Source organism: Salvia hispanica, chromosome 2 (genome assembly GCF_029641045.1).
Source record: "Salvia hispanica isolate PSC_SH4W2 chromosome 2, Shi_PSC_v1, whole genome shotgun sequence".
Classification (NCBI taxonomy): Eukaryota; Viridiplantae; Streptophyta; class Magnoliopsida; order Lamiales; family Lamiaceae; genus Salvia; species Salvia hispanica.
In genome coordinates this window covers 46,640,667-46,667,243 of record NC_142693.1, presented here as the reverse complement: position 1 = coordinate 46,667,243, position 26,577 = coordinate 46,640,667, and the positions used below count along the sequence as shown (strand labels likewise).

Below are 26,577 nucleotides of genomic sequence, written 5' to 3'. Positions count from 1 at the left end.
CTCGGCGATTCAGCGCCGTCGCCGACGTCTCCGGCTGAGGTAGACGCGGCTTGGCCCGCCTTGAAGACCAGCCCGCCGTCGCCTCATCTTTATTAGCGGAGTCGCCGACAGGAAGGAGGCATCGCCTCTCTTTCTCCCTGCCTCCGGCGTTCTCCTGGCTCCCTCCGGCGAATTCTCTACCGCCGTCATCGCAGCTCGCCGTCCGGCAGCTCTCCCATCACTCCTTGCTCCAAAGCTAAGTTTTTTTTTCCTCTCATTTATTTCCTTGTAACAATACTATGTTTCAAAGATGAAGTCTTAGTGTATCTTACTGTGTGATGTTGAAACCATCTTGGGTAGTAATTTAATTGGGGAAAACTTTGATATCAAAACTTGTACATGAGGCCTACTGTGTTGGTTTGTATTCTTACTCAAAGTATGGGTTCTATCAGTCGATATTGCTAAGTTCACATTGGATTTTTGAGCACCTATAGTTCTAAGTTCTTGATTATCTATGATTGGCTATCATGATGCATTGGTGAGGGTGGGCTATGGAATACCTCTCCTTTGCGATTCTCGTTTTACGGCTGCTTCTCCGTGTTGCCGCTGCCCCTCCTCGCCTTCTTGCTCCTCCCGATTCCTTGCTGCACTCCTTGATTGTGAGTGAATTTGTGGTTTCTGGGGAGGGAGTCAGGGGCGGTTTATATAGGCGAAGTGTGGTGTACTCGTGAGGCCTTAAATGGCTGTCAAAGCTCTTTGTTTTCATGCTGCAGATGGCACCTTTAGTTTACTTCCTTTGTCTCTTTCTTGAAACATAAGTACTACCTTCATTAGGTTACTTTGTTTGATGTGCAGGGGAAGCAGGTGGCTGTTCGGTTTGGGCTGATTTGGCGCAGCTGGAGGGACACGTTTTGGGCTAGCTGATCAGCAAGGTATCGGTCAAAGGATAGGTTGCCACTCCAAAAGAGGCAAGTCTCAAATTCTTGGCAGCAATGAGAGGTAAATTCTAAATGTTTTATCTCAGTTGTCCCTTCATTCATTTATTACTTAGTACACAGGTTTGCAGCCTTGTACTCCTAAGTTTTAAGAATTTTTGTTTTCACATACAGCTCTCGGTTTGGTGCATTGGCTGTGTAGGAGTGTACCTCCCATTTTGGGATCATTTAGACCTCCTTTGGTAAAGAAAGGATGCCTCCTTCCTTGTTTGGTTTGATGTTGGGAAAAGTAATCTAAAATATTTATTAGTTTTGTAGGTTCTTGCAGGTTTAATGGCAGATAAAGGAAAAGGGTTTTTTTAAAAAAAAATTGGGGATGTGGCCTGGGATCGAGACGAGGCAGTCGGGCTGGCTGCACGGGCCTTCGGGCTGCCCTCTAAGTCTTTGGGCCGAAAGAAATCTCGTGTTCGAGAGTCGAGGCCCAACTCTTTGTATATTTGTATTCTTAAATTCTTTTTTTTTTTTTTTGTCAACACATGTGTAAATCATTTTTATTTCTTGACGTTTATTGTATTTCACACGTATATACGAAAATCTGTTTTAGTTTGATCGACACTCTTCAAATTAGCAACCAAGCAAGACCATCGACTAATATTTCTGATTTGAAAACAACAAACATTTCTCTAGGTTGACATTAGTCTTAAAGAAAAGGTAACAAAGAGCGGGTATTACATTCTACCCACCTTAGCAAAAATTTCGTCCCGAAATTTTGCTTATGTTACTCAAACAGCTCTGGGTACCTTTCCTTCATCTTGTCTTCAAATTCCCACGTAGCTTCCTCGTGACCATGGTGTTTCCATAAAACTTTCACCGTTACAATAGATTTGTTCCTCAGTTCCTTGACCTTCCTATCCAATATTTCCTCTGGCTTCTCTTCATAGCTTAAGTCTGGTTCCAAAACCATTTCCTCTTGGTGGACTATGTGTTTCGGGTCGAACACGTATTTCCTCAATTGTGATACGTGAAAGACATTGTGTACATTCCCGAAACTCGGTGGGAGTGCCAATCCGTACGCCACAGGACCCACTTCTTCTAGAATCTCGTAGGGTCCGATGAAACGTGGCCTTAGCTTGCCCTTGACGCCGAATCTTGTAATCCCTTTAGACGGATATACTTTTAGAAAAACTTTGTCTCCCGCCTTGAACTGCAGATCGGTTCGGCGAGCATCTGCGTAAAACTTTTGCCTATCTTGAGCTTCCTTGATTCTTTCACGGATCTGACGGACAATCTCTATCATTTCCTTTACAGAATCCGGTCCGAGTATCTTTCTCTCTCCGACTTCATTCCTGTAAAGCGGTGGTCTACATTTCTTTCCATACAATGCTTCATTTGGGGCCATGTTTATAGATGCTGACAACTGTTGTTGTAAGCAAACTCTATAAATGGTAGTACTAGCTCCAAGTTTCCTCCACGGTTGAGCACTACGGCTCTCAGCATATCTTCCAAGGTCTGGATTGTCCTCTCAGACTGCCCATCAGTCTGTGGATGGAATGCCGTACTGAATTCAATCTGGTGCCTAGCTCTTGCTGCAGGCTTATCCAAATCTAGAAGTAAATTTCGTATCACGGTCTGATGTGATCGTCACCGGTATTCCATGTAATCGTATGATCTCTTGCACGTAGATTTGAGCTAACTTGTTCGATTCGTAAGTAATACGAACTGGTACGAAGTGCGCGCTTTTGGTGAGGCGATCTATAATCACCCAAATAACAATCCTGTCACGAAGTGCGCGCTTTTGGTGAGGCGATCTATAATCACCCAAATAACAATCCTGTCACGAAGTGCGCGCTTTTGTGACCTTGGCAACCCTGTCATGAAGTCCATAGCAATGTGTTCCCATTCCCACTCGGGGATTTCTAGGGGTTGCAATTTCCCATAGGGTCGTTGATGTAGAGCCTTCACTTGTTGACATGCTAGGCACCTTTCTACAAACGACGCTATGCTCCTCTTCATGCCATCCCACCGAAACTGCTTCTTCATATCTTGATACATTTTCGTACTTCCTGGGTGGGCAGTATAGGGTGTTTCATGCGCTTCGCTCATGATCTCATTTCTGAGAACCTCGTCATCGGGTACACATAATCTCCCTTCAAAAGTGAGGGCGTCATCCGCTTCTTCATGATAACTCACCTCTTTTCCCGACCTCACTTTAAGACGAACTTTCTCTAATGCTTCATCACTCCTTTGAGCCTCAACAATTATGGCCCTTAAGTCTGGTTCAATCACTAAAGGGGCGATCCTACCTTCCACCGTCTCTGGTGCTCTTACTACCTCCAGCCGCATCTTAGCAAATTCCCGTATGAGCTCCTCATTCTGTGTGAGGAAGGTGGCCACTTGGGGCATAGTCTTCCTGCTCAAGGCATCTGCCACTACATTGGCCTTGCCTGGGTGGTAATTTATACCACAGTCATAATCCTTGACTAATTCGAGCCATCTGCGTTGTCGCATGTTTAAATCCTTCTGCTCGAAGAAGTACTTAAGGCCCTTGTGGTCCGTGAAGATCTCACATCGAACTCCGTAGAGGTGATGTCTCCAAATCTTTAAGGCATGTACCACTGCTGCTAGTTCAAGGTCATGAGTGGGGTAATTTAGCTCATGTGGCCTGAGTTGGCGTGACGCGTACGCAATCACCTTGCCATTCTGCATCAGTACGCATCCAAGTCCAATCTTTGATGCATCGGTGTACGCTACATAGCCTGCTCCTGGTGCTGGCACGGCTAGGACTGGTGCGGTGGTCAACTTTTCTTTTAATAGTTGGAAGCTTGCTTCGCACTCCGGCGTCCAATTGACCTTAGCTCCTTTCTTGAGCTGTTGAGTCAGTGGTCTGGCTATTTTAGAAAATCCTTCAATAAACCTTCGATAATATCCAGCCAAACCTAAGAACTTCGAATCTCATTAGGCGTTGTTGGTGACTGCCAACGTTGTACTGTTTCCACCTTTGCAGGGTCCACTCGGGTCCTTTCTGCCGTTACTATGTGTCCAAGGAAGTTCACCTTGTTAAGCCAGAACTCACATTTTCCAAACTTAGCATAGAGTTTCTCGGCTCTCAGCGTCTCTAAGGTGGTTCTCAGACGTTTCTCGTGTTCCTTCTCGTTCTTCGAATAGATTAGTACATCATCTATAAGGACTAGGACGAACTTGTCCAAGTATGGATGGAACACGCGGTTCATTAAGTCCATGAACACTGCCGAGGCATTTGTAAGCCCGAAAGGCATTACAGTGAATTCGTAATGGCCGTATCTGGTGCGGAACGCCGTCTTGGGTACATCGTCATGTCGGACTTTCAGTTGGTGATAGCCTGATCTCAAGTCCATTTTCGAGAATACACCAGCCCCTCGAAGTTGGTCAAAAAGGTCATCAATCCTTGGTAGGGGATACTTGTTCTTGAGCGTCAGCTTGTTCAACTCTCGGTAGTCGATACACATTCTCAATGTTCCGTCCTTCTTCTTCACGAAGAGCACTGGTGCGCCCCATGGTGACACACTAGGTCGGATGAAACCAAGGTCTAATAATTCCTGTAGCTGCATTTTGAGTTCTTCTAACTCTTTAGGCGCCATTCTGTATGGTGCCTTCGATACCGAGGCCGATCCTGGTTCGAGATCGATTGTGAATTCTAATTGCCTGTCTGGCGGCAATCCTGGTAGTGCGTCCGAAAAGACATCTGGGAATTCTCGTACCACTTCTACATCCTCAATCTTACGGTCCTCTTTCTCTTCTCCATTCAGATAAACGAGGTATGCAGAGCATCCTTTCCTTATCATAGTGGCCGCTTGTAGCGCAGAATCTATGGACTTTCGTCGCCTCACGGATATTCCGTGAAAGATTGTGGGTTCTTTCCCTGGGTATTGCACAGAGATCTGCCTTTCCTTACAAAGAATGGTAGCGTAGTTCTCGGCTAACCAATCCATTCCCAATATGATGTCGACGTTCCACATCAACGTTACATGTAAATTGTGAGCCACTAACTTAAGGTTTCCCATAGTGAATTCTACGTTCGAGCAAGTTCGTGAGGTATCTTTAAGGCCTCCTATGGGTGAGAACACCCTCATCTTATGTTCGATTTCATCAGTAGGCAATTCTAAAGTATCCACGCAAGGTGCTGACATGAAAGAATGACAATAGGTATGTTGAGGAGAGTTCCCATACTTGCTAAATTGTCTTGCTCTTGGTTCCCTGCTCAATCTTAGGCTGTTTCTGCCTCGGTGCAGTAACTATAGTCTGAGTGGGAAACCTCTGGCGTAGCTGCCGCTGGTGATATGGTGATTAGGACTGTCTTTCTTCTTGGCTCAGCTTGAAGTGCCCGCAACTACGGACGCTGCCCTTAATAGTCCTGCCTCCCTCCTGTCCTAGTATTCTTGTACAGCATTCCCTGGAGAAATGTCCGCTTCTGCCACAATTAAGGCACCTATGTGTCCTAACTATGCACTTTCCACGGTGGTTTCTTGACCACTTAGCGCGGGGATGGGCCTTAGGTCGGTACTCAACCTTCTTATTGAGATCGGCTTCTCTACCGCCATTCTGCGATGGTTTTGGGGCAAGTTGTTGCTTCTTATTCTCATTTGAAGTACGTTTTCGTTTTCCCGATCGTTCCTTCATTCGTTGGTTTTATTGCGCCATATCTCAGATGATTTTCCTCTTGTCGAAGACATCCGTTCATTAAAACGTAATCTATGAGAGTGTTCATATTTTCACTAGATTTCGTTACCTAACGATGATCTTGATCTCCATTTCCTCGTGGCTCTCCTAGTTCACTTTGTTATTTGTGCCCCAAACGATTAATCACTTAGATAAATAAGTCTTGCATAACGAAAAGTCATTAGGTCTGTACGTATATAAGATTCCTTTACATTTCTCTTTTTGTGGCCTACATTCTATGTATATAGCGTAACGATCCATCCCATAGCAGCTCGTGACCGGCGGCACACAAGTGCGAAAAGTCCAAACAACTATGCCCTTCGTGATTGCCTTGTACTAAGAACTCGATGATTAATCAAACAGTCTTAACTTGGATAGGTACTGATGTCACCTAGAAGAAGCATGACTGCAAATTTCTTTTATTGAAAGGACTATAGAATATCCAAAGGGATAAGAATAACATCTCTTGCTCGACTGTTGTGAATTTTCGACCTCAAATCGTGACAATTGATTTTGAAGGCAAGTACTAAGTTCAATTGAACTTATCGTATCCATTCAAAGAACTTCAAGGTTCAAATGGTTTCAAATACTTAAACCCATCGAATTTGTGAATTCAATTCTTATGGGAACTTGAAAGAACATGAGGTAGGTCATGAGAATAAGATGATACTGTATGAACTCTCAATTTCCATAGTAGGTTTGTCAAATAAAATGGTTAAATTGTCCGTTCAAATTGACTAGATCCGGACATCAAGGATGATGATTTCAACATGTCAAGATCTCAGATGATTAGTCGCAAGAGGGTTTAGAAATGTAAACAATTGCCATTGATTAACGTTGATCATGGTTCACCAACATTATAATGTGGAAATCATGGAAATACATCAATGGATTCACAGGTAGCGACCAAAGTGAGAGAAATATTTTTGGAAAAGTCAACTACCATCAAGGAAAATGCAATACATTAGCCTTAACTTAGTGTTTCAGAAAGAAATCTTGAGCTAGAAATAATGCATGTAGTGGAACTGGACAAGAAAAATTCACTCATATAAGAACGAAATAGTCACAATATGGTTGCCAAATAAGGAGGTGAACAAAAGTTCCACTTATTGTGCCATTCTCTAAGAAGAAATGTCTGAAAAAAATCAGCAACTTAAGGGTGAAGTTATACCGTGAGAGTTAAAGAATCTGGGATATTGATTTTATCAATGGTGGGTCATACGGGGGACAACAAACAACAAAGATGCTTGAGAACATATAAGTCTTTCGAATTTAAGATTTGAAAGTAAGTCACCATTTTCGTAAAAAAAAAAAAAAAATAAATAAATAAAATGATAGTGACTTATTACTTGCAAAAACGTGAGTCAATCAAAAGTCTTAAAAAGACGGCAGGACACCCTTGTTCAGGATGTTCAAAATGAGATTATTCTGGAGGGCATGGCCGTAAGCAACTTTAGAGTCGAAGGTTTATGACCGGAGCTTATGAAGTCAACACCTTACATTTTCTGAACAATGAGCTCAACTACTATAGCCAACAAATTGAAAGAGAGTCACAACTTTCGTAGGAGAAAAAAAAAATGAGGCATTAGTTGCATAAATCCAAGTCAATCTAAGGTCTAAAGTAGACGAGGGCATTTTCATTAAGGAGGTTCATAGAAAGAAATCGATGGGAATCCAAGTAAGTACTGTTGATCATAATCATCTGTTCCACTTATGTGACACTTTCTTGTTTGTTCTTTCGGAGCTTGTACATGATCAGAGCGTTCCAGGAAACCATAGATTCCAAGCTAGGATTCCTGGTGTTACAACTAATAGCTGTCGTTGAAGGTCATATTTTCATAATGATCTCGATAAGTCAGGACGTTCATTCTCGTAAAACATTGCACTCTCCATCGTGCTTCACAGCGTGCTATAAGCATTGTTTCTAGATCACGTAGCCTCCTTGACTTGCTACGCAAGACTGGATCACTTAATTTGATCGTAAGTACGATATCTTTTCGTGTAAGGATACACCTCCTTTACTAGATCAAGGGTACGCTCATTTTGATTATGATTGAGTTCATGAAGACAAAGGGAACTTCATGTTGTTCCCATCATTTAAAACGTTCAACAGACGCCCATGTGCCGTAGGTAGTTTCTCGTATCTCGTCTGATCGTTACCATCTAAGAATAGATGGGTTATTTATAAATTGTTAGGTTCATTCTTGTACATTTGGAATTGTTCCAATTACAACATCATGGATCGTGGTCTCGTCAAGAGATAGGGTAGAGGAAAAGGTGTGGGGTCCACTTTTAGACACATTCATCTATATTTCCTCATTCTTAAAACAAAATTAGGGGTTTGCCCTAACTTGCATATACTCGTTCATTTTATCGCTTAGAAAAGCGGTAAGGAAGTCATCAACTTACAACTCTGTTCAAGAGCGTTTAGTCTAACGTACTTCTTAGGCATTCTATGTTCGCATGCGTTAGTCATTCCGTAACCTCCTAAAAAGTTCCTTAATCTATCATCATACTTCACATAATCGAGCATGTGTAACTGATAATACTTTAGCATTTGTCTCAAAGACATCCTTATGCTTAACAATTTAAACTTGAAATTCCATGGTTCGTAGGAAAAATGGAATTTACATGCTTTTCCTTGAAAACCCTGAATATTTTCACAATATCTTCAAAAAGAAATCATTTTTTTTTTTTTCAAGTTCTTTCATGAATAACTGAAAATTTTTCTGGTAAAAACTTCTTTCTTACCTCATTGCTGCAGTTGAACGTGACGAGTCGAGGTGTTGGGTCCTTTTAAGCTTTCCATTTTAGTACTATCCTAGTCTAGTACTATCATTCTCGACTAAGGCTTGAAAAGAAGGTTCTTGGGTCCAGAGCGAAAGAACGGTGCTCTGATACCACTCTGTCACGACCACAACTCCCTAGTGCTAGTGAGCGTAGCTATTTCGCGACTAAAAATTCTCAATAATCAAGGGACAACAATAAAAGGATGAAATCACTTAAATCAATAGTATCAAAGGCATATGGGTTCATAGTCAAAACGTGTTCAGAGTATCAAGACTAAGTTCATAGCTTTCTAGCACTTAATTCTAGATTTGCAGCGGAAGAGTCCAAGACAAAATAGCACGTATGAAGACATGCTACTTTGGGTTACCTAACTACTTATTTAAAAGTCTTGTCCCAACACCTTCGCCTCCTCGTACACGTTCAACCTGCACATTTGAAAATAACATGCAGGGCTGAGTATTTGATATACTCAGTGGGCACATTGCCAAAAATGGTTTTATCTTTAATTGTCAATGCCAGAGTTGAGTGATCACGGGGTTTTACTTAAAAAGACCCGAGTCACTAAAATACTTTTCCTTTAGTAAAGATTTGATTGCGCAATCACATAACATAGATATACCATATCTGAACCTTGTGTGAACCGGGAATGTGGCCACATTCCACGACGGTCACTGGACCGGCCAACCCCTTTTGTTAGCTCACGGTCCCCTCATGTGTACACTAGTCCGAGTAGGGTTTGCGGCCCTACTGGGACCCGAATTCGATTTAACTTGAATTGGCATAGCCAAGCAGATAGGTAATCATAAAACAAAACATGGCATGACAATATACTTGAGCAAAGAATCACATTTTCATACTGAAATCACGTTTGAAAGAATGCCCACCTCAAAAGCTAAAGCTCTTTCCGTAATTTCCTTAACTTGGCCTTAGATGACGTTCGTAGACGCCCCTTTAGGAAATAACATAATATTTAATTAGACTTTGATAAATCAATTAAGCTTAAACGTGGATGCATCCTAAGTGCGTGATCATTTTATTCCTTTTCCTTAATTCATAAAAAGAGTCCCTGAGTACTAAAATAGACTCGAGGTCTTTTCATCATTTCGCACCATAAATTACTCGAGCGCTAATACTAAAGTCTGGGAATTAAATTTATCATCGTGGAAATAAATTAGCGGACCATTACTTAACCTCAATTATTTGATTTAGCAACATAGGTGGGCTCATGATTTAATTAGGCTAGAGCAAACTCCCATTTTATTTTAATTATTAGCCCAACTCTTTAGATTATTTAAAGAATTGGTCCATTAATTAACAAAACCTTAGCCCATGCATTTAATTTATAGAGGCCCAAAAGAAGAAAAGGAGAGGCCCAAATGAAAGAGGCCCAATTTCTTCCTCCCTCAAAACTATCGGCCTCTCTCTCTCAAAACACAAAATCCCCAAAATCAAAATCAAAAACCCCAATTCCTAATCCTTGCTTTGGAGAGGAACGACGGCGCATCTCCCCCCCCTTCGTCGCCGGCTCCAGCTCTGGATCGACGGCGCGCCTGTGTCGCCGTTATCGCGCGGCGAGCTCCGCCGTCGCCGCTGCTCCAACTCTCTCTCTCCTTCTTCCCTTCTAATCTCTCCCTCCTTCGGCTGCTACGCCGCGCCTCTGAAATTCCCCTCTCCGCTCATCCTTTGCTCGTTCTCGGCGATTCAGCGCCGTCGCCGACGTCTCCGGCTGAGGTAGACGCGGCTTGGCCCGCCTTGAAGACCAGCCCGCCGTCGCCTCATCTTTATTAGCGGAGTCGCCGACAGGAAGGAGGCATCGCCTCTCTTTCTCCCTGCCTCCGGCGTTCTCCTGGCTCCCTCCGGCGAATTCTCTACCGCCGTCATCGCAGCTCGCCGTCCGGCAGCTCTCCCATCACTCCTTGCTCCAAAGCTAAGTTTTTTTTTCCTCTCATTTATTTCCTTGTAACAATACTATGTTTCAAAGATGAAGTCTTAGTGTATCTTACTGTGTGATGTTGAAACCATCTTGGGTAGTAATTTAATTGGGGAAAACTTTGATATCAAAACTTGTACATGAGGCCTACTGTGTTGGTTTGTATTCTTACTCAAAGTATGGGTTCTATCAGTCGATATTGCTAAGTTCACATTGGATTTTTGAGCACCTATAGTTCTAAGTTCTTGATTATCTATGATTGGCTATCATGATGCATTGGTGAGGGTGGGCTATGGAATACCTCTCCTTTGCGATTCTCGTTTTACGGCTGCTTCTCCGTGTTGCCGCTGCCCCTCCTCGCCTTCTTGCTCCTCCCGATTCCTTGCTGCACTCCTTGATTGTGAGTGAATTTGTGGTTTCTGGGGAGGGAGTCAGGGGCGGTTTATATAGGCGAAGTGTGGTGTACTCGTGAGGCCTTAAATGGCTGTCAAAGCTCTTTGTTTTCATGCTGCAGATGGCACCTTTAGTTTACTTCCTTTGTCTCTTTCTTGAAACATAAGTACTACCTTCATTAGGTTACTTTGTTTGATGTGCAGGGGAAGCAGGTGGCTGTTCGGTTTGGGCTGATTTGGCGCAGCTGGAGGGACACGTTTTGGGCTAGCTGATCAGCAAGGTATCGGTCAAAGGATAGGTTGCCACTCCAAAAGAGGCAAGTCTCAAATTCTTGGCAGCAATGAGAGGTAAATTCTAAATGTTTTATCTCAGTTGTCCCTTCATTCATTTATTACTTAGTACACAGGTTTGCAGCCTTGTACTCCTAAGTTTTAAGAATTTTTGTTTTCACATACAGCTCTCGGTTTGGTGCATTGGCTGTGTAGGAGTGTACCTCCCATTTTGGGATCATTTAGACCTCCTTTGGTAAAGAAAGGATGCCTCCTTCCTTGTTTGGTTTGATGTTGGGAAAAGTAATCTAAAATATTTATTAGTTTTGTAGGTTCTTGCAGGTTTAATGGCAGATAAAGGAAAAGGGTTTTTTTAAAAAAAAATTGGGGATGTGGCCTGGGATCGAGACGAGGCAGTCGGGCTGGCTGCACGGGCCTTCGGGCTGCCCTCTAAGTCTTTGGGCCGAAAGAAATCTCGTGTTCGAGAGTCGAGGCCCAACTCTTTGTATATTTGTATTCTTAAATTCTTTTTTTTTTTTTTTGTCAACACATGTGTAAATCATTTTTATTTCTTGACGTTTATTGTATTTCACACGTATATACGAAAATCTGTTTTAGTTTGATCGACACTCTTCAAATTAGCAACCAAGCAAGACCATCGACTAATATTTCTGATTTGAAAACAACAAACATTTCTCTAGGTTGACATTAGTCTTAAAGAAAAGGTAACAAAGAGCGGGTATTACAAAAATCATTTAATTGTAATACAGAGTTCAATGATTCAAACTGAAACACAAAAATTATTTGATTTTAATTATATCAAAATCATTTAATTGTAATACAGAGTTCAATGATTCAAACTGAAACACAAAAATTATTTAATCTTCTCGTAATTTGCCATAGATATTTAATTTGAGTTATTAACTAAATTTCTTATTAACTTAGGACTCGTTTGATATAAAAGATGGGATATGAGAATATATGTAAAATAAGATAAGAAATACGGGCTTCATGTCAAGATATGCAAAGATATGATTTTTTTCCGTTGTTGTTTGATAGAAAAGAAATTATCTAAATTTGTATTGTATATTAAATAACATGGCTTAACTTGACAAATTAGTGAGATACATAAACAAGGTTAATGTTACAATTTTGGTAAGATTAGATAGGGCCCTGGTCTTATATTGGGCTTTGAGTTAAGCTTAACTATGATATCAAACAATTAGAAATGTCCATATATAATTCTCTATCTTGGTATTACTAACTTATCAAACATGCCCTTAGGTTATAACGGCATTCAAGTTATTTCATAGAAATTTCCCTTTTATATATGTAAAAATCTTTTCATTCCCTTAATTTTATTAAAAATATCTTTAAAAATATTTTCATTTCCACTTCCCCTAATTATTATACTCCATAATTTTTTTATTAAAAAATATATTACGATATTCTTTTTATTTTCTCCAAAACTCTTTGTATAGATTTTGCTTAGCACACTCAGTTAAAATAACTAAAAACAATATTGAAGCACATTATTATAATTTTATGACTTAACAAATTAATCATGAATCCAAGCACAAAATAGGTGACTACGAGCAGCCTGAAAGTATAGTCATGAGCACAATATACTGGAGATACTTTGGAGTAAGGTGGGATAATGAGAAGTATGCATGAAACTGGGGTTTAGTGATTCTCAGTCCCAGCTCAAGTATGGTGGTTATTTTCTGGAGGATTAGTCGTGGGAATGGATGTAGGATTATTATGAGTGATAGAGTTTATTATCAATGATGGGAGTGGATGAAGGGGGAGAAGATTATTATTTTCATTGATAGGAGTGATGTATTGGGATGGAATGATAGATGGCTGTAGGTGAGCAAAGGGAAAAATATTCTCATGAAACACCACATTTTGTACCCAGATCCAGATGGATAGCCCAAAAAGACATACGAGGAGAGAATTTGTCTCTGTTTGGCTAAGTGTGAAGCAAAACAAAGGCACCCAAAAAACCTCAAATGAGAATAAGGAGACTTTTTTTAACAACACTTGAAAAGGAGATAAATTATCTCGTAATATGGAGGAAGGAGTTCTGTTTATGAGGTCAGTCTTCCAGAAAATAATACGCAAATGTGACTGAAACAACAATCTTCTTGCCACATTAAGAAGATGTTGATGCCATTCTGCTGTGGTGTTTCAACACAGAAATGTTTTACCACTATACCATAAGCAGAGAACAAATCATTAAGATTGAACTCTGGTCCTTTTTGGAGAATTGGGTACAGATGGTGTTAAAAAACTGAGTTAGTATAGTTCTTGTATCAGATTTATGTTCATCAAGAAGGTCTAGACAAACCTAGAGTTATCATCCACAATGGTGAGGAAGTAACTATATCCCTGAGTGGTACATAGACTGAAAGGACCACATATGTCACACCTCAGCAACAATTGAATCGGAATGAAAGAAAGATAAATGTTTCTATTTGGCTAATGGACAAATATCACAAATAAATATAATGAGATTTATTTGAGAAAGACAAAACATCAGACATGGATTTTAGTGTATGAAAAGACAAATGGCCAAGTCTCATATGCCAACAGAGTTTATACAAGGAGAATGGAGAATCTGAGGAACCTGGATTGTAGTCAGAAGAGAGATTGAGTACTCGTGTATAGGTTGCCAATCCTGCTACCCCTTCCAATCACAGTTCCCAAAGAAGCTGCCTGAATTTGAATGGAATCATCATGTGTTAAAGTTACAATACAAGACATAGAGGAAGAAAGAGAGCTAACAGAAATAAGATTGAATGAGAAACTAGGAACACAAAGCACAGAATGTATAAGGTGCTATTTGAGGTCGATTGAATGTTTCCTATATGTATGACAGGAGAAGTAGTGTTACGAAGAGACCCATATCAATGATAATTGGTGAGAATTCACCGACGGAAAAGATATAAAATAATTGTATTTATTCAATGATTAATTCAAAAGATAACAAAGACTCCTATTTATAATATATTTATTCAATGATCAAGAAACAAATATATGGAAAATATATGCTAACCTAGCTGCTGGCATTGACAAGATAAGGGGAAACCTCAGAGGGAGAATAATCCACAAAATTGATTAGTTTATGATTGGAGAAATCCTTAGAACCAAGTTTTCCTCTTCCCCGACCAAAACCTTGAGGAAAACCATGCAAGGAGAAACATCTATCCACAGTACGATTAGTTCTCTCACAGTGAGAACACTAATATTTCCTCGGCAGGATTTGTACGGTTGTTCGAATAGTAGAATTGAGACTTCCATTAATATTCTGTTTCTTTTCCTCTTGAACTACCAGACAAAAGGAGTCATAAAGAGGATATGTGATTTGATCTGAGAAAAAGATGAGTTCAAACCAATGAGGAATTGCATTATGTATTCCTCATCCTGATGTGGTGATCACTTCCACATCTACAAGTGTTACTTGTGCACCACAATACCGGCTGAGAATGCTTATATTCATCCCAAACAATCTTGAACTTGGTGAAATAGGCATTAACATCAGAATTTACATGAGAAAGAGTCATGATTTGTTGGCGCAGTTGATAGGATCTAGCTTAATCACTTTGAGAGAAACGATTTGTAGATCTGACCATATATCGTGTGCATCATCCAAATACATGATACTAGAACAGATCTGAGCAGAAATAGAGTTTGAAGCCATGAAACCTTGCATCTGGAAACAAGAGATCATCATCAGCTGGCCGCAACATTGACAAAATGCAACTTATTTTTTGCAATCAAAGCTATGGTAATAGATCTGCTCCAATTGATGTAGTTAGATACGATTAATAGCTGAGAAACAAGCTGCAGACTTGGATTATCCTCAGCTTGAACAAGTTGTTCACTACCACAATTACGAACATATAATGATTTTCAGAGAACTAGAGAAAGATAAAGCGTAGCGGAAATCAAAGAGTTGTTATTGGTACCATGTTGAAACTATTGAATCAAATAACTCCACATACAAGTGAGTTCTGCACACCAACGGAGAAGAAAAGAAACTTTATTGAACTGAGAAATTGAATCATACAAAATCACAATTACATCACTTATTTTCTTATATTTATACTCACAACAACGCACTGCACTCGTGAATAACTTCCAATAACCACCCAACTAAAATGCAACTAATTCCAACGGATATATCTAGATCATCACCTCCGCTACATTTGGATTGGTTTGAATTTGATCAACTCCCAACAAGTTCAACATACTGCATAAGAGCATCCCCAGTGGGGACGGACTTCTCATAGCCTTCCCGACGGACTTCCCAAAAACATCTTCTTCCACGTCATAAGGACCTCCCACAGCCTTCCCAGCACTGCTACGTCATAAGGACTTCCCACTACACAGTGGCGGACATCCCATAGCCTTCCCGCGCGGACTTCCGCTATTAAAAAAAATCACAAATTCACCAAATTAAACAATTTACGGAATTAAACAATGTTCAGTATTAAAATTTTGGCACGAATACGGAATTAAACAAAGTGCAAAATAATTTCATTAGATAAAAAAAAACAATAAAAAAAAACAACTTAATCAAATTACACTCATGAACATATTAACGATGATCCCGACGCAACCATAGCTCTTCAATTAAATCGTTCTGGAGTCGAATATGGGTTTGTCGTTGGCGCATGTCGGCAAACGCACGCACCCGGTCGGCCCCTTCATGGGGTACCCCCATGCGTCCACTGGGGGTGGCCACACAGTGGCTTGGACCGGCACCATCATCATCGTCACTGGCCCAATCAGTCAGTGCTGCACCTTCATCTTCGACAATCATGTTGTGCATGATAATACATGCGTACATGACATCAGTGATGCAGTCCGTATGCCACAACCGCGATGGACCCTTCACTATCGCCCATCGACTCTGGAGCACACCAAATGCCCGCTCTACATCCTTGCGCGCTGCCTCCTGATGACTCGCAAAGTATTTCTTCCTATCTTCTGTTGTGCATCTGATCGTCTTCACGAAGACGGGCCACATAGGATAAATGTCATCCGCCAAATAGTAGCTCATGTTGTGCTGGTTGCCGTTGGCGACGAAATTGACAGCCGGACCAACACCAAGTTATTGGTCGTTGAAAAGAGGGAACAATTGTAGGACATTGATGTCGTTGTTCGAACCGGCTACTACAAAGTATGCATGCCAAATCCACAGTCGGTAGTCAGCTACCGCCTCAAGGACAATCGTGGGATGCTTGCTCTTGAAACCAGTTGTGTACAACCCTTTCCAGGGGAGGGGCAGTTCTTCCATTCCCAATGCATACAGTCTATGCTGCCCAACATTCTCGGAAACCCGTGCTGAGCCACGTGCATAGTCATCAGATCCTAGCAGTCTTGGGGGTAGGCTTCCGAAGATAGGTATCCCCGAATATCTCCCTAACGCCTTGACAAAAAAACTCCAGACATTCGCGGGCAGTCGACTCGCCGATGTGGAGGTACTCGTCGAACATGTCGGTCGTACCTCCGTAAATCAGCTACGTGATTGTTGTCGTGCACTTCTGAATGGGCGTGTGGCCGGGTTTACCAATTGCATCCTCTCTCATCCTGAAATATTCGTATCGACGCTATAAAGCACCAACAATATAAAGAAACAGTGGACGACTCATCCTAAAACGCCGGCGGAATAAGTTGCCCCCAAACCGTGGCACAAGAGCAAAGTAGTCCGCGTACAACCGATTGTGTGCAGCGATCGGTCCCGAGGTACATGAGTTCGACGATGGATGGGTCGAGGTACCGCCGGCTGTTGCTTGCTGCTGCTGCATGGCCGCTTGTAACGCCCGATTTATCTCCCTAGACATAACGGCACGCAGCTCATCCCTAACGATCTGGCGCCGATCACTAGCACCGCTACCACCAGCACCACTACCACTACCACTACCACTACCACTTCCACTTGCCATTTTTATAATAATATAAAAGAAACGTAGAGAGAGAGAAACTTGTTAACACAAGTGGTGCGAATGAAATGAAGTTTAACGAGCCGTATATATATAGTTTGAAAAGAAATATATATAAAATTAAAATTTGGTATCGGGCGTCCACGGCGGACGTCTGTCCGCGTGCCAACACGGCTGACTTCCCATCGCCGTCGCGACGGACGTCGCGCCAGCACCGCGGAATTTCTGTGTCCATCCTTTCTTATGGCGAACGTCCGCCACTGCTGATGTCTAAGACTTTTAGTTTCATTAACGCTTTTTTATTAAAGTGTTCATAATAACACTAATATTATTTTCAAAAACCTTTTCATTTCCACTTTCCCATGGATAGATAATTTCAATAATAATAAATCACTAATTTGTTGTTATTAATTAATCAGCAGTGTTTATTGGATAAGTAGGAGCAATAGGGCCGAGCCCCCAATTCCAAAATTAGGGTTTTGGCGAATCCTTATTTCCGCATCCCTCTTTACGCCTCAATAAAACCTAACCCCCCTTCAACCTATCCGACCACACAATGCTTCAGATCTTCCGCGACTGTTCCATTCCTCCTTCCTCATCTCTCACCATTTCTGTTTATGAATCTCTCAATTTCTGTTTAGTGGAGTATAATTTTTTTAATCCTTTTGTGTTTTTATGTGCGTCGAAATACTGATTACCAGCGCCAGAGATTCAATCGGTGTTGCGTATGAGCCGACGCCATATTTATCTCTACCTCCTGCTTCTGCTTCTCGATCTATCAGAACTGGTGAAATTTCATTCAGATTCAGAATTGCTTTTCAAAAATTCCGGTTTTGTTTTCTTCTCTTAAATGTTTTCTTTGGAGATGGAAGTGATGAATATTTCCCCAGATGATTCGACGTTGAAATAACTGAGCGCTCCTTTATTTTCTTCCATTGCGGAGAAAATCCAAGCCAAAAATCTGATCCATTCTCTTCCATCAATTTAACTTTTCGATCATATTTTCCAAATTAAAACACTTTCCTATTTATTGAAATATCAATACTTATCATGATGTTCAATTAAAATGATTATATTTGATTATATTCTCTATAGAATTCCCATGTATATTTCGTTGTTGAGTCTATTGTCAATAATGAAATGATTAAATAGTGCATTCTGTAAACTCTTTTGGATGGATGTGATGAATTTTTCCCCAGATGATTCGACGCTGAAATAACTGCGCGCTCATATATTTTCTCTCATTGCAGGGAAAATCCAAGCCAAAGTTCTGATCCTTCTCTTTACATTACAATTAAAGTCTCATTTAAACTTTTTATTATTAATTTAAATATAAATTTTGGAATATTGTACTGTCAAAAAAAGTGTAATTAATTTATTTTTATGGTATGAAGAAAATATTTAATATTTTAGGATTATATAATGAATTTGTTTTATTTATCTGGGTTATGAGATTAATTTTTCCAAGGTGATTTGATTCTGAATTATAAAATAAGTTCATTTAGATTAGGGGTGGTGGGTATTCGGTCGGTTCGGTTAATAACCGAACCAAAGATCGGTTCAGTTATTTAATTAACTGATTCGGTTACAACCGGTCGGTTATCGGTTATAATCGAATTAACCGAATTGGTTAAAATTTAAAATACTTTTTTCCAAATTTTAAAATACTTTTTTCCAATAATAAGGGAAGATTATTCTATTTTTAACATATTAATTCTTAAGCACTTTATTAAGTTTAAGAGATCTAATTTTTAAAATAATGTTTAGACACTTACTTTGAGATATTTGACAGATTAAATTTTGACTTTTTTTTACATTGCAATATGAATTATGAGACTTTAACAAAATTTGGAAGTAAATTACAACTTCTTCTATTGTGACAAAATTTGGAAGTAAATTATAATTTCTTCTATTGTGACAAAATTTGAAAGTAAATTACAATTTCTTCTATTGTTAATTAAAAATGTAATAAAAATTAAATTTTTTATGATTTTAACTTTTAACTTATTATTATTATTATTATTATTATTATTATTATTATTATTATTATTATTATTATTATTATACTCCTATTTACAAGTAATACATATATTGTTTAGGCTCTTTAATAGACTTAAACTTTAAATGATCTAAAATTTGAAAATCTTTCTCTAATAATAAGTGAAAGGTTATCTTATTTTTAAAATAGTAGTATTGCTTAAACACTTGTTAACTTTGAGAGATATTACTTATAAAAATATATTTAGAAAATTTATTGAATTTGAGATATTATAAGTATAAGTAACTGATAGTACACAAATTAAAATAGACTTTTTTGGCATTACAAATTTGCAATATGAGACTTTGACAAAATTTGGAAGTAAGTTACGGATTCTTCTATTGTGACAAAGTTTAAAAGTAAATTACAATTTCTTTTATTATTAATTAAAAATATAATTGAAATTAAAATTGTTTATGGTTTTAACTTTTTTCTTTTCATCTATTGGTACTATTATTATTATTATTATTATACTCCTATTTACAAGTAATACATAAATTGTTTAGACACTTTAAAAGACTTAAACTTTACATGATCTATAATTTAAAAACTTTTCTCCAATAATAAGTGAAGGGTTATTCTATATTTAACATAGTAATGCTTAAGCACTTTATTGACTTTGAGATATAAATTTATAAGTATAATACTATAATTGCTAGTGACACTAATTAAAATGAATTTTTTTGACATTGCAATACGAGATTTTGACAAAATTTAGATATAAATTACAATTTCTTCCATTGTGACAAAGTTTGAAAGTAAATTATAATTTCTTGTAGTATTAAATAAACATATAATTGAAATTAAAATTGAATTTAATTCGGTTATCGGTTATAACCGACGGGTATCGATTATAATCGATAACCGACTTATAGCAAAAATGTATAACCGGTTTTGGTTCGATTCTCGGTTGACCGATTAACCGAAAACCGTTTACCCACCCCTAATTTAGATGAACAAACGAATTTAGTAGCAATATAATGCTTTTTAGGTAAAATTGAAGTATAAATAGAAAAAATAGATAACAGTAAATTCGATGGAGGTGATGAATATTTCCATAGAAAAAAATTCAAACAAATTAAAAAATATGAATGTTTGCACATTATGAATTTGTGAACCTAGAAATTAAATTGCAAAAATTACAATTGAAATAAAAGAAACAATGAATCATATTTATTCCCTCCATTTACAGGTAAGTGATCCATTTATGATAAAAATGGAATGGACAGAAATGACAAAACGTGAGACTTGGAATCTCTTATCATGGAATGGAATGGAGTGAGTAGTATCAATTTGCTAAAATTTATACATGTAATTTCCGAGCAAATATTTGTTTAACCCAAACTCTAATCATGGAGACGTGACTGACTAATATCATGAGCTAAAGTTACATTGCATAAAGAACAGAGCTAAGTAGGAGAACGAAATCAATCGGACAAAAATACACCAAAATCAGACAAAAAAGTCAAATTTGTTGGAACTGGTAATGCTTCAAACACCATAGGGATCACGAATTGAATCATATGTAAGAGAATGGTGGGAGGAAGAGAGGACAATTTGTGTCGACTTAGTTTTATATCCGGGTAAAAGAATAGATGCACACACACTATCTAGAGTATATAAGGCCATCCACAATGGGTCGGAGGATAGCCGGAGGATGCATCCTCCGCCATTGCAGGGATTCGGACTATGCACACATTATCCTCCGCGGACTATGACACGGAGGATGCACCCTGCGGCCTATCCTCCGCCCCATTGCAGGGGGTGCGGAAGATAGTCCAGACTATGCACATATTTTTCATTTTTTTTAAATTTTTTTTATATTTTCTTTTATATATATATGACCATTTTTTTACTTCATTTCACACCTTTCACTCCACTCTCTTCCCCATCTCAATTTCCCTCTAAATTCAATAATGAATTCTGAAAATTTTCATATTTGCAAACATAAAATATAAAAAATAAATACTGAGAATAGGATATGCCTTTAATATGTGGTGTTTTTATATTTTTATTCTTGCTAATGATATATTTGCAAACATAAAAGATAGGATTAATGAATTTTTGTAGTGTCAAATGTAGTACTAGTATATTGGTGGATCTTTGACTGAAATGATTTCATCAGCGATGTTAGCTATATTGGTTTAACCATAATAATGTTGCTAAACGTTCTAGGATTGAATAAGTTTTCTACTATATTTTCTGACCCGCATTCGAAAATTCTCTACCGAGTAAAACGCAATGGAAACAAAACACATGTAATTAGAGTTTTGAAAGATTATCCAACGTTTTCGCACAATGTGTAATGCACTCTGATAAAATTCTTTTGTACCTGTATCTCCACTCCACAGCCAACCTCCACCTTGAACTCGACCTTGTTTTCTTTGCCCCACTCGTAACACTATTCTTCGCCAAGAAAGAACCAATCTCATCTAGTATAGTCTGGGATGAAGTCACTTCCTCCCCATTACAATCGTGAATTTTGTCGATGATATGCAGCAGTTGCATATCTTCATCCATTAAGGTCCAACAACTGCTCAAGACATCCTGACATTTCTTCATTGTCCATTCCATTACCGCAACCTCATTCTCAACGGAGATCAGGTGACCCGAATATGCAATGTGCTTAACTGATCGCCGCTTGCTAACAGGAGTTGCCCACAAACGGAGAGTGGAAAGGAGGGCAAAAGAAGGCTTGCCATCTTGAGAAATGTAGAGTGAATCTTTGGGCCATGAGCAAAGGGAATACATTTCACTTTCCAAGGAAATAAAAGCCTTGTCATTTGGGTTGTCCTGCAGAATGAATCCATAATGTTCGAGAAGCTCCAAGTTCGTGTATGTACCATAACTCAGAAGAACCTGCAGATAGGAAAATTAATGAACTTACCTCAGACAACAAACCAATGGCTTATGCATGTATGTTAAAATTAATTTTTCTAAGAATAGAGTTTCTCCATTAGGGCATATTTTATGAATGTTTACAAGTAGATAGCGATTACTTTCTGAGTTGTTAGAGTTGAGTACACATTTCATTTGCTCAATCCTCAAACAGCTAAGAAGGCTTTATAATTTTCATTGAACATAGTTACCAGTTATCACTCTAACAAAGGTCACATGCAAGAGAATCGCCTAGGAACCAGAAAAACTCATGCCGATTCCTTTAGAGAGTGAAAAGGAAATCCACCAAATAGGATAAAAGTTGAATGACAAGAATGGGTCTACAAGCAAAACAGAAAAGAAAATAACACAGATTTTCATAAGGAAACAAAAAGCATGAACAAGTGAATAGAATACATGACCAATACCTGATCTCCTCTTTCATAGTTTCTCTTAGCATAGAAGCAATAGCTAGCAAGACCTTCATGATAACCACCATCAGTTAACTTATCTGGGTTAGCAACTACAAGGTCTTCTGTTGAGCTATCATCTTTTTCTCCTTTATTGACAGAGGTTAAAAAAGAGTCAATATCAGTTGCCTCTGACTCGTCCAACTGATGTGGGTCTTCTTCGGGAGGTGCATAGTTAAAGAAGTCTCCAACAGGACATAATCCACCAGCAGTATCCCAGGATATATGCATAGTGCGCGAAGATATCTTCAAAAAGGACCATGAGCAAATTATTGTATTTGATGTTGACAATTTTTGCAAACAAAAGGGTGAAAGCATAATTATTCATTTATCATCCTTTGTGTCAAATTGCCATTTTTCTACTACTTTTTTGTTTTGAGATATGGAACAATGAAAGTAAAATAATTTCAAAATCATAAGTTAGAACCTGGAAGTATACTCAACTAGAAAACAAAGCTATCGATTAAAGAAGTTATATTTTTTAAATGACTTCATTGGGTTTGTTGGGGGTTAAGGCATAGGAAGAATGCATCAAAATCGTATAAATGATTGAAAGATAGGTGCTTACGGTTGAAGAAGCCCATAGCCAAGCATTGAAAGTAGTGAGCTGAGGCTTGATGTTAAGTACCGATAGTACCGGAGAAGCTTCTTTCCACTCCATTTTACCTTTATGAACAGCCTTTTCTGCAGTCCAAATGGCATCATCAATCTACAAGTGGTTTTACAGTGCTCTTAAAACTCACAGCTCTTCCAAATGGTGCTTACATAATTTATCCTCAAAAGAAATAACACTAGATAATCTAAACAAATGTATCAACCGAAACTAACCTGTAAAGCTTCGATCTCAAACTGAGTAAAACTTGCGAGCAAGTCATAACTCCGAGGCAACTGCTTTAGGTAAGGATACCACCATGAACTTCTGCCCTTGTTCATTTCGTTTAGTAAGGCAACACACAATACCTGCAATAAGTTCAAATCTAGCCAGCATCACATATACGTTGTGGATAAGTGCCACATTTATCCCTATTTTTCACTTAATCCCCATTCATCACAAAAGCCTTGATGCAAGTCTAGCATAGGGTTTAGGGTAGCTATCCTCTAAGTGGTCAATTCCATTACATCATTATTCTCTTCTTTTTCTGCACCAGACCACAACACCATGATAATATCGCCCTCTAGCCATACCTCTCGAATTAATTTGCACTATTGACTATTTTCACTTATTATTTGTTGTAAATTTTAAATATGTATGACAGTATATAGAAAACTTACTTGAATTAAAAAGATGAGAAATTATACATCCTAAAATTTAAAAACTACAAATCCTATAAATAGTTAAAAACTCAAACATCCGGGCTGTCGTTGGATCATGTCACATTTCCAGAGCCCCTATCTCTCATGTAATTTGGCTCTCTCTCTAGCCCTGTGTCTCTTATCCCTAGGAGGTCTTCCTCCACTAGGTTTTTTCGGAAAACTTTATTTATTCTGTTGTGGATGGCGGACAGGCCTATATTCCTTGGTTTTAATAGGACTCCTTACAAGCATTGTTTCTATCTACTATTATCTAAAAATAATCAAGTTGCACAAAGCTACTAGCTGTTGAAAAGTAAGAATTCGCTTCAGAGTGATTCTATTATGTACACTAAACTAGTTTCGCTATGGCTACAAGCATCAGATTTGTCAAATGTATAAGCACAATCATAGCTAAAATCATTCTATGAATCAGAAATGAAACTAACACCGCTGCGTGAGACGAAACAGCTAAGCTACCTGAGTAGGAGAGAGACAATTGAATTTCCCCAAAGCAGTGGCCAATTTCCGATCACTGCTAATTAGGCAATCGCTCGTCATCAAAGCCGCCTTCGGCACTCTCAATACCAATTCCCCTTTCGTTAAAGCACGCGTAGCAGCTAATCCTCTCCTGCATCAAACATCGGTGTGAGTTCAAAGCTCCAGCAGAAGATTCACAGAGAGAATTATGCATCGGTGTTTGAAGTCTACCCGCCGGCTTCAGGAAAATGAGAAATGCGCATAGAAAGGCCGAGACAAGCGGATGAAGTGCCCGTGGAATTGGGAGAATCCGAGATTCCTAGCGTGGTTGCCCATTGGAGAAATCTCGCTAAGTCTGCACCTTCTTCTCCTTCCATTTCCTCTCTCTCTCTATCGAAGACAATTTGTTAGTACTTAATTTACATCTCATATTGCCATTCAATTTTCGGCCCGGTATGGGAATACCTCTCAAATTTTTATTGGGCTTCAAATAATTTTTAGGCCCAAATGGTAGATTTGTCTTTTGGATTAATTATAATTTAGGGGAAATAGTAACAAAAATCATAAACTTTGCCCAAAATCTAGAAGTATTTAATTTTAAAAGTTATCGTAAATATCATGGACTTCGGGTGATATGTCGATGTCACGCCCGCATTTTCTAAGGATAGAAAATACGGTTGATCGCGACTAGGGGATGGTCAAAGAAGCGGGGAAGAAAAGGGGAAGAACAAGATATGTGTGACCAAGCAAAAATATTAACTAAGGATTTAAAACGATAAATACTGTCTCAACAACTAACTTCGAATAATAAGATCCAGAGATAAACAATCCGAAGGAAAAGATATAGAAACTAGCGGAAACGTCAAGACAATGAATAATGTCAAGTATGAAGACCCGAAAAATCCGACACTACACAAGACATAATTTTCCAACGACTCTGCTCAACATCCTCCACGTCCATCGGCGCTCAATCTGCACATTAAGAAAACAATATGCAGGGCTGAGTACTTGATGCACTCAGTGGACACATGCCAAAATACAATTTGTCAAGCCATAAACGAGTGATCTTGGGGGTTTTAATTAAAAGAACCCAAGTACACTAAAAATATATTTTCCATAAAATTCGGTTGCGCAACCATTTTCCATCCACATCCACCATCACCATACCATATCTGAACTACATGACAAGGAACGTGGCCACGAACCAAGTCACTAGACCGGCCAACTCCAATGAGATAGCGCACGATCTACTGGGTGTACACCAGTCCGAGCAGGGTTTGCGGCCCTACTGGGACCCGAATTCGTTAACAATACATGGCATAGCCACTTCAGATAGGTTCATTCAAATACAAAACATGGCAAGACAAACATTTTTCACCTCCTTTCACATAGTAAAAATATTTAGGACATAGTCCTTATTTAAAACGAAAACCCACCTCACAAGCTTACTCCTCAATCACTTCCTATTCCAACCGCAACCAACGTGCACAAGCTCACCCTTTTCGAAATAACATGATATGCAAAAATTAGACTTTGCAAAATAAATTAGTTAAAAACAATGCATGCATCCTACTTGTGTGTGTGCTCAATTTATCCTTCTTCTTTATTATAAAGAAAACCTACTTCTTCAAGATAAATCTCGATCCAACATCAATTCGCAATTTATATAAATTATCGGGGTGAAAAATAATTAACTCCCTAAACAACCAAAAGTCGGACCATCACCAAAAATACTCCTAACCGTCGACCCACTCAAACAAATAGACTAGCCCACTTCTAAACAATTAATGGCCCAATCTAATTATTTAAAACTCAAAGAAGTGGAAATAAAAATACTCCTAGTCCCACAGCAAAAAAGGCAACAAATAATATACTCCCAACCAAACTCACGTAATACTCCATCATAACTACTTTATTTTAATTATATACTGCCTTAACAATTTTCGTCTTCTAGGCCCTAGCTCCGAATTCGTCTTCTTCACCAATTTGCAATTCCAAATTCCTACCAGCAACTCTCTCTCTCTCTAGCTCTCAACCAAAACAGTCTCTCTCTGCCTCTCCACAATTTTCATCTCAATTCCCAGATCAGTAACAGCAAGCTCATCTCCCTCTTTCTCTCTTTCTCTCACAAAACAGAAACAACAGAAAGACTCCCATCTCCCTCGTTCCAAAATCGGCGCCGCCTCAAACCCCCTCCGGTCCGACCAACTCCGCTGCGGTCAAACCGTCACCGCCGTAGCCTGCCGTCGCCACCGCTGCCCTCCGTTCACAGCCAGATGTCACACTGTCTCCCTCGTTCCCTAGTCCAGATACGTTTTCCCTTTCCCCCTTTAATCCTCTATTAAGTTTTCTCACTTGTTTGTTCCAAACATTATAGGGCAGGCAGAAGGTTTTCAAGAATTGGGGTTGAAGAGGAAACAAGAGGACAGCTTCTAATAATATTAAAGTTTGCAATTTTTATCAAGAACAAATCATTCCAC

General features: G+C 39.0%; 1 protein-coding gene, 2 long non-coding RNA genes and 2 other non-coding genes across 5 annotated transcripts; 4 read left to right on the top strand and 1 right to left on the bottom strand.

The window, feature by feature from the left end:
• Window positions 1-683: 683 nt before the first annotated feature.
• Window positions 684-1,486, top strand: LOC148932535 (uncharacterized). Its single transcript, XR_016135408.1, has 3 exons — window positions 684-978; window positions 1,089-1,156; window positions 1,233-1,486. It is a non-coding gene; the product is annotated as an uncharacterized LOC148932535 (long non-coding RNA).
• Window positions 1,487-10,774: 9,288 nt separating this feature from the next.
• Window positions 10,775-11,577, top strand: LOC148932534 (uncharacterized). Its single transcript, XR_016135409.1, has 3 exons — window positions 10,775-11,069; window positions 11,180-11,247; window positions 11,324-11,577. It is a non-coding gene; the product is annotated as an uncharacterized LOC148932534 (long non-coding RNA).
• Window positions 11,578-17,807: 6,230 nt separating this feature from the next.
• LOC125202879 (small nucleolar RNA Z103) lies at window positions 17,808-17,912 on the top strand. The gene has a single exon (XR_007173215.1). It is a non-coding gene; the product is annotated as a small nucleolar RNA Z103 (small nucleolar RNA).
• Window positions 17,913-18,116: 204 nt separating this feature from the next.
• LOC125202880 (small nucleolar RNA Z103) lies at window positions 18,117-18,221 on the top strand. The gene has a single exon (XR_007173216.1). It is a non-coding gene; the product is annotated as a small nucleolar RNA Z103 (small nucleolar RNA).
• Window positions 18,222-21,222: 3,001 nt separating this feature from the next.
• SDG40 (SET domain group 40) lies at window positions 21,223-24,580 on the bottom strand. Its single transcript, XM_048106861.2, has 6 exons — window positions 24,329-24,580; window positions 24,098-24,248; window positions 23,156-23,287; window positions 22,896-23,036; window positions 22,286-22,573; window positions 21,223-21,839 (listed from the first exon to the last, which is right to left on the bottom strand). Exons 1-6 carry the CDS (start codon window positions 24,472-24,474, stop codon window positions 21,243-21,245), a joined length of 1,455 nt encoding a protein of 484 aa, XP_047962818.1. The 5' UTR covers window positions 24,475-24,580; the 3' UTR covers window positions 21,223-21,242.
• Window positions 24,581-26,577: the final 1,997 nt, after the last annotated feature.

Excerpts from the sequence above, each read along its gene's own strand:
- SDG40 (XM_048106861.2), bottom strand. The coding sequence starts at position 24,474 with ATGGAAGGAGAAGAAGGTGCAGACTTAGCGAGATTTCTCCAATGGGCA. Across the intron at positions 23,288-24,097 it reads ATTGTCTCTCTCCTACTCAG|GTATTGTGTGTTGCCTTACT; the intron begins GTAGCTTAGCTG and ends AACTTATTGCAG. Across the intron at positions 22,574-22,895 it reads GGCTATGGGCTTCTTCAACC|ATATCTTCGCGCACTATGCA; the intron begins GTAAGCACCTAT and ends TCCTTTTTGAAG.